The sequence below is a fragment of the Trichechus manatus genome, unplaced genomic scaffold (assembly GCF_000243295.1).
Source record: "Trichechus manatus latirostris isolate Lorelei unplaced genomic scaffold, TriManLat1.0 scaffold00024, whole genome shotgun sequence".
NCBI lineage: Eukaryota > Metazoa > Chordata > Mammalia > Sirenia > Trichechidae > Trichechus > Trichechus manatus.
In genome coordinates this window covers 2,962,792-2,971,517 of record NW_004443960.1, presented here as the reverse complement: position 1 = coordinate 2,971,517, position 8,726 = coordinate 2,962,792, and the positions used below count along the sequence as shown (strand labels likewise).

Below are 8,726 nucleotides of genomic sequence, written 5' to 3'. Positions count from 1 at the left end.
TTCTTACCCTGGCTGGTAAAGTGGGTCACACTGATTATCTTTGGAAATGGTCATGGATGCAGATAGAGCTTTGTGATCTGAATGTGTGCTGCAGCATAATTTATACTTGTGGGAAATTGAATCTGCTCACATTTGGGGATTTGCTAAAAAAATTGTAGTACATCCATATCATGAAATATCATGCAGTCATAAAAATCTCATCTCTAAAGCATTTAACAGCACAGCACATGGCAAGTAGAAAAAACAGGGTGCACTATGGTATTGATAGTTTGAAGTCAGTTTTGGTTAAAATTATTTTCTTATTTTTTTAGCTGTAGTGTTACAGATTATTTTAATTTTCTTCCTTATATTTTTTGAAATCTCTTACAGTATATAAATATTATACTATAATTCCCAAAATATAATTTTTAGAGCCTCTTACCCAATTATGTATGTGAAATTGAAAGTTAAGACAATGTTTATTTATTCACTTATTCAATAAACATGGGTTGTTTATTTACTTTGTTTTGGGAGCCAAGCTTTGCACAGGGCATCTGTCTTAGTTTCTTAGTGCTGCTATAACAGAAATACCACAAGTGGGTGACCTTAACAAACAGAAATGTATTTTCTCACAGCTTAGGAGGCTAGAAGTTCGGATTCAGGGCACCAGCTCTAGCGGAAGTCTTTCTTTCTGAGTTGGCTATCGGGTAAGGTCTTTATCTTTTCTCGGCTGCTGTTTCTTGGTTCCTTGGTGATCTTCATATGCAATGTGTCTTCCCCTACATTTGTGCTTCCTTCTCTGTGCTTAATCTGCAATTTTTATATCTCAAAGGTAATTGGCTTAATACACACTCTACCTTGATATGGTCTCATTAACATAACAAAGAAAGCCCAATTCACAAATTGAATTGTATCCACAGGTATAGGGGCTTAGGACTTACAACACATATTTTGGGGGGACACAATTCAATCCATAACAGCAACCAAACATTGTGTGTGATACCCAAGCATCTCTAAGTCTCTAGGGGAACGGGAGAGGAAGCAGCAATAGCCGAGTAGACAGTGTCACATGAGCAATAAATCAAAGTATAGCTTTTTTTGTGGAAATCCAGGAGAGGGAATGACAGTCTCAGCAAGAGGAATCAGGAAAGGTTTCAAAAAGGAGATGATATTGACTTGGATGTTGAAGGATCAGAAAGAAGGGACAGGCAAGTCTTCCTGGACGTATGGAATAACAAATGTTGATCTGTTTCTTAGAAGGAAAAAAGGCATTTTTGTTATTGTTCTTAGTTGGCCATTGAGTCTCAACATTCTTGCTGCTAAGAAGCATTCTGGCTGTACTTCCAAGACACATTTGTTCATTCTTCTGGCGGTTCATGGTTTATTCAATATTCTTCACTAACACTGTAATTCAAAGGCATCAATTCTTCTTCGGTCTTCCTTATTCATTGTCCAGCTTTCATACCCATAAGAGGCGATTGCAAACACCATGGCTTGGGTCAGGCGCACCTTAGTCTATAAAGTGACATCTTTGCTTTTTGATACTTAAAAGAGGTCTTTTGGTCCAGTTGTGAGGATTTTTGCTTATTGGTCCAGTTGCGAAGATTTTTGTTTTCTTTATGTTGAGGTGTAATCCATGCTGAAGGCTGTGGTCTATGATCTTCTTCAGTAAGTGCTTCAAGCCGTCTGCACTTTCAGCAAGCAAGATTGTATCACCTGCATATCACAGGTTGTTAATGAGACTTCCTCTAATCTTGATGCCACTTTCTGAATTACATAGTCCAGCTTCTCCAATTATTTGCTCAGCGTACAGGTTGAATAAGTATAGTGAAAGGATACAACCCTGATGCACACCTTTCTTGACCTTAAACCATACAGTATCCCCTTGTTCTATTCAAATGACTGCCTCTTAGTCTTTGTACAGGTTCCTCATGAGCACAATTAAGTGTTCTTGAATTTCCATTCTTTGCAATGTTATCCATAATTTGTTATGATCCACAATCAAATGCTTTTGTATAGTCGATAAAACACAGGTAAACAACTTTCTGGTATTCTCTGCTTTCAGCCAGGATCCATCTGACATCAGCAATGATATCGCTGGTCCCACATCCTCTTCTGAATCCAGCTTGAATTTGTGGTAGCTCCCTGTTGATGTACTGCTGCATTTGCTTTTGAATTAACTTCAGCAAAATTTTACTTTTGTGTGATATTAATGATACTGTTTGATAATTTCCACATTCTGTTTGGTCACCTTTCTTTGGAATAGGCATAAATATGGATCACTTCCAGTCAGTTGGCCATGTAGCTGTCTTCCAAATTTCTTGGCATAGACGAGTGAGCACTTCAGTGCTACATCCATTTGTTGAAACATCTCAATTGATAGTCGGTCAATCCCTGGAAACTTGTTTTTCGCCAGTATCTTCAGTGCAGCTTGGACTTCTTCAGTACCATCGGTTTTTGATCATGTGCTGCCTCCTGAAATGGTTGAACATCAACCAGTTCCTTTTGGTACAGTGACTCTATGTATTCCTTCCATCTTCCTTTGATGCTTCGTGCATCATTCAATATTTTGCCCATAGAATCCTTTCATATTGCAACTCAAAGCTTGAATCTTTTCTTCAGTACTTTCAGCTTGAGAAATGCTGAGCATGTTCTTCCCTTTTGGTTTTCTATCTCCAGGTCTTTGCACATGTCATTATAATACTTTATCTTCTCGAGCTCCCCTTTGAAATCTTCTGTTCATCTCTTTTACCTCATCATTTCTTCCTTTTGAGCTAACTACTCAACATTCGAAAACAAGTTTCAGAGTCTCTTCTGACATCCATTTTGTTGTTTTCTTTCTTTCCTGTCTTTTTAATGACCTCTTGCTTTCTTCGTGTATGATGACCTTGATGTCATTCCACAACTCGTCTTGTTTTTGGTCATTAGTGTTCAATGTGTCAAATCTCTTCTTGAGATGGTCTCTAAATTCAGGTGGGATATACTCAAGGTCATACCTTGGCTCCCATGGACTTGTTTTAATTTTCTTCAGCTTCAACTTGAACTTGCATATGAGCAATTGATGGTCTGTTACACAGTCGGCCACTGACCTTGTTCTGATAGATGATGTCGAGCTTTTCCATCATCTCTTTCCACAGATGTAGTCAATTTGATTCCTGTGCATTTCATCCAGCGAAGTCCACGTGTATGGACATCATTTATGTTGTTGAAGAAAGGTATTTGCAATGAAGAAGTCGCTGGACATGCAAAATTCTATCATGCGATAGCCGGCATCCTTTCTTTCACCAAGGCCATATTTTCCAACTACTGATCCTTCTTCTTTGTTTCCTACTTTCACATTCCAATTACCAGTAATTACCAATCCATCTGATTGCATGTTTGATCAATTTCAGACTGCAGAAGTTGATAAAAATCTTCAATTTCTTCATCTTTGGCCTTAGTGGTTGGTGTGTAAATTTGAATAATAGTGGTATTAACTGGTCGTCCTTGGAGGTGTACGATATTATCCTATCACTGACAGCGTTGTATTTCAGGATAGATCTTGAAATGTTCTTTTTCATGATGAATGCAAAGCCATTCCCCTTTAATTTGTCATTCCCGGCATAGCTGACCATATGATTGTCTGATTCAAAACGGCTAATAACAGTCCATTTCAGCTCAGTAATGCCTAGGGTATCGATCTTTGTGTTCCTTTCCATTTTTGACAATTTCCAATTTTCCTAGATTCATACTTCATACATTCCATGTTCCGATTATTAATGGATGTTTGCAGCAGTTTCTTCTCATTTTGAATAGTGCATGGACAGATGGAATTACAAATGTTGACTTGTTTCTTAGAAATAAAAAAATCATTGTTGTTATTGTTCTTAGTTGTCATTGAGTCTATTCCAACTCATGGAAACCCCACGTGTGCAGAGTAGAACTGCTCCATAGGATTTTCAAGACTGTGACTTTTCAGAAGCAGGTGACCAGGCTTAGTCTTCAAGGCACATTTGAATGGGTTCAAACCGCTAACATTTCAGTTAGTAGTCAAGCACTTGACCCATTTGCTCCACCCAGGGAGTCCTAAGAAAAAAGGCATACCTCATACTAAATATATCCCCACATGAAAGATAGTCAAATTGGATGTTGTGATACTAAAAAGGATGACACTTTCTTAGGATTCTGTGTGAGGCACAAGAACGTGAATTATGGACAAAGGACTGGGCTTAGCACAAGAACATTTTGGCAAGCAGAAAGTTCCACAGAGAACTTTCAGTCCTATTGACAGTCCCCACATTAGACCATGATGTCCTAGGAGGGTTTCTAGCTAACAAAAAATATTTGTTAGCTGAAGTTTTTCAGAGTGACCACTTAGAATGGAAAAGCTTAACCTTTCTGTAAAATATTTTATAATACAGTAATTAAAAACAAATATCATTACCTATTTGAGAGAGCATGGTTGTAGTTAAGTCATAGTTCATTGAGAGGTATCTGTTGTCAGTATTTAGTCTGTATGTTCCTTATAAACACTAGCAAATAGATTGTTACATTATGGTGAGTTGGCAAAGATTTCTATACCTGGACTGATAGTCCGTGATTCTTTCGTCAGTTAGAACAGGTCTTCTTGCCTATTATTTTTCTTAGAGCCCCTTGTTCCTCGGACTGTAGATGAAACTGTTCAGCATGGGAGTCAACACAGTGTACATCACAGTAGCTGTAGTGTCATACTCAGCTAAGTGAGAGGATGAAGGGTTGAAATACACAATAATGATGGTGCCATAAAAAAGGGAAACCACAGCCAGGTAGGATCCACAGGTGGTGAAGGCTTTCCATGTTCCCTTTGTGGATGGGACTCTCAGGACAGCACAGGTGATGGAAATGTAGGAAACCAGGATGCAAACAAATGGGGTGATCATTATCAGGGTCCCCTCAGTAAGAATCATCATCTCATTGAGATGTCAGAGCAGGAGAGTTTCAGGAGAGGAGTCACATCACAGAAGGGGGGGGATTGTGTTGTCTGCACATAACGAGAGTTGAGCCATCAGCAAGGTATGCAACAGAGCATTCAGACTGGCAATGACCCATGACTCAGCAACCAGCAGGGCACGGAGATGATGGGTCATCTTTGTTAAGTAGTGTAAGGGGTATCGCACAGCAACAAAGCAGTCATAGGCCATCACAGCCAGGAGGAAATTGTCCATGTTAGCAAACTCAAAGAGAAAGTACATCTGTGTGAGACACCCAGAGAAGGACATAGTCTGACACCCGAGTGTATGATTGGCTAGCATCTTGGAGATGATAGTGGAGGAGACACAGACATCCATGAAGGACAGGTTGCTGAAGAAGAAGTACATGGGGGTGTGCAGGTGGGAGTCTGCACTGATGGCCAGGATGATGAGCAGTTTTCCCAGGACTGTGACCAGGCATATGCTCAGGAAGAGCATGAAGAGGAGCTGCTGCTGCTGGGGCTGTGTACAGAGCCCCAGAAGGAGGAACTCCGAGACACTGGACTGGTTTGCCCCACTCATGGGCATAAAACCAGGTAAATGCACAGCAGCAAATTCAGAAACCTAGACACAGATGGTTACGATATGACAAATCAAGCTTCAGGTTGAAACACATCTTCAAATCAGATAATAGTGTTGTTAAGATACAATCAGTCATCCAAATTATACAGCCAGTCTCCAACACTCAATCCTGATGCTATTCCTACTGGAATCACTGAAACTTATTTTGTATATTTAACATTGAAAAACACAAAGGCATATACGCAGCCCAACTCTGACTGTCTCTGCTTACATGTCCCAGTTTCCACTCCCGAGTCCTTAGTTGTGTCTAAAGAGACAAGAGAAACAGCTGATTGTTACCGGGTTTATCACAAGTTCTAGCTGATGAATGCAGGACTCCTATTACTGCCTGGATCTTGAAGAAGTTCATGTCCTAATAAACACAAATGGATGTCTCCTCTTCTGTAATCTTACCGAAGGAGGTTGGTTCTGTAGCTATCATGAGTTCTTCACCTCTGCATAACCGGCCAATGCTTCTCTTTATTGTGAGGATTGGAAAGTCTTGGACATACAGGCAGATCCTGAGCAAGTGAGGAGCAGGCATTCACGTTCGTAGTCTTCTCAGGAGGAAGGATGTTTGGGGGAATCACAGAGCATCCATTTACAGGCATCTCCATGACCTCTGGGAAGAGATTGCCTGGAGCCTCACTAGAGACAAAAGGAGAGGAATTGTCCCACCTACTTTTGACCCCTTTGGACCAAACAATGATGACAAAGATTACCTAAGGTTTCGATGTAACTTTTGGGTCAAAACTTGAAAATATTAGACATGGAGCCATCTTGGTGGAGACAAATCCCAGATAAAATTCTGGGAGGCCTCATGGAGGAGGAGGTGATCTTTGACTTGGTTTTCAAAGGTATGCAGCAGGGAGAGGATTGTTAGCCTGAGAAGAGAACAAGGGGAGTTGGTCTGGGCAGAGGGAATAGCAACTATTGATATTTTTCCTTGATATCAAAGACATCACCCTGGCTGGACCTGCCCGTCAAAGTCAGGAAGCCAAGCCAGATGGTCATGAAGGATTTCCACAGTTCTGTGCTTCTTCACCCCTTGGTGTTCTGGGCCACAGTGCCCACTAGGGTCTCTGCTTCTCGTTTGAAATGTCATTACCTACTTGAGTCCTCAGATTTGACCCTGCCGTTCTTTTGACTCGGTCTCAAAACAAATTTGTGAGGGCTTTTGAGACACAACCTTACAATTGACCATCACCAAGGACACATAGAAAGGAGGAAAAGATAGACCAGTGACTCTTGACCCTGACAGTGCAATAGAATTACCTGGGAATTTCCTTAAACTATCAATGTCTGGCTGACTCCGGAGATTCTGATTTATTTGGTCAGTGCTGGGGACTGGACAACAGGATGTGTGCAAAACTTCCCAGGTGATTCTAATATTCAAAGATTATTGTATCATGTGTCTTTCCAAACAGATCACCGAAAAAGGAAAACTTTGGGTGTAAAATAATTCAAAAGTTAGTAATCAAAAAGAAGTCTCATGACTTGGCATACACAGCAGGGTTACAGGTGAATCTGAGTCTACTAGTAAATAAGTAACAAGTAATGATAGCCTTCTATGTGCCCCTAGTAATATATTTGTTTCCAGATTAGCTTTGACAGAACAACTGCTACCTACTCAACTGGTGAAAAAGAACTTTACTTGGGAATGAGATTCAACATTAATGCTTTTGTTGGGTAGAAAATCTCTTTCTGCCAATCACTTTTCTTAGGGCCCCTTTCAAATCCTTGTTCCTGAGGCTGTAGATGAAAGGGTTCACCATGGGGGGGTCTCTACTGTATGCATCACAGAAGCTGTGATGTCTTTCTCAGCTGAGTGGGAGGATGAAGGGTTGAAATACACAGCAATGATGGTGCCATAGAAGAGGAAAAGCACAGCTAGGTGGGAGACACAGGTGGAGAAGGCTTTCCATGTTCCCTCTGTGGACAGGACTCTCAGGACAGCACGGATGATACAAATGTAGGAAACCAAGATGCCAACAAATGGAGTGATCATTATCAGGGCTCCCTCAGTAAGAATCATCATCTCATTGAGGTGTGTGTCAGAGCAGGAGAGTCTCAGGAGAGGAGTCACATCACAGAAGAAGTGGGGGATCATTTTGTCTGCACAAAATGCGAGTCGAGCCATCAACAGGATATGCAACAGAGCATTCAGATTGGCAATGATCCATGACCCAGCCACCAGCAGGGTACAGAGCTGAGGGGTCATTTTTGTTGTGTAGTGTATGGGGTGACACACAGCAACAAACCGATCATAGGCCATCACGGTCAGGAGGAAATCGTCCATGTCCCCAAACACACTGAAAAAATACATCTGTGTGAGACACCCAGGGAAAGAGATAGTCTGACTCTGGAGTATGTGGTCAACCAGTATCTTGGGGACGGTGGTAGAGGAGAAGCAGAGGTCCACGAAGGGTAGGTTGCTGAGGAAGAAGTACATGGGAGTGTGCAGGCAAGAGTCTATGCTGATGGCCAGGGTGATGAGCAGGTTTCCCAGGACTGTGGCCAGATACATGCTCAGGAAGAGCACGAAGAGGAGGTGCTGCTGCTGGGGCTGCCTGGAGAGCCCCAGGAGGAGGAACTCAGAGACAATCGACTGGTTCGCCCTGCTCGTGGGCATCAGGACCTACGTCCAGATGCAGATAAGACAGGGTAATTTTTAAAACCTGGAAAAGGATGGTTGAGATGGGACAATCAAGAAGATCACAATGGGAAATCTCTGTGTGACATAGGTAAGTTGTTAGGATTTTGCCCCCTGGGGGGTTTCAGCCAGCCCCTGGACTTTTCTGAACCTCCATTTCTCCATTAGCAAAATCAATACAAATACTTTTGCACACATAATACCTCTGGTAGGATGATCAAAAAATTGTGAAAGTGGTTTTCTTTGTAGATCCTTTTATACTGCTTCAACTTTCTAATATTGCCATGAATTTTTTTTAGGTAGATGTTTTAAAACACTGTAAATATAAAATATTAATAGAGACTTTTAGACTTGTATCGAGTTATGATCAACACATCAGTGCAATGGTTACCATAGAGACTAACACATAGTAAGTATTTAATGTAGGTGACTGATGTCATCAGTATCATCAGTGATGTTGTCTTAAAGGAAATGGTTAAATTCTCTGAGTTTCATTAGCTTTAATCTGGGCATGGTACACATTCCTAATACATATGCTCAGAGAA

At 41.1% G+C, this 8,726-nt stretch overlaps 1 protein-coding gene and 1 pseudogene across 1 annotated transcript; both read right to left on the bottom strand.

The window, feature by feature from the left end:
• Window positions 1-4,460: 4,460 nt before the first annotated feature.
• LOC105756117 (olfactory receptor 1F1-like) lies at window positions 4,461-5,489 on the bottom strand (annotated as a pseudogene).
• A 1,807-nt stretch (window positions 5,490-7,296) lies between these two features.
• Window positions 7,297-8,160, bottom strand: LOC105756116 (olfactory receptor 1361-like). Its single transcript, XM_012554615.1, has one exon. The coding sequence runs from the start codon at window positions 8,158-8,160 to the stop codon at window positions 7,297-7,299; it is 864 nt and encodes a 287-aa protein (XP_012410069.1).
• Window positions 8,161-8,726: the final 566 nt, after the last annotated feature.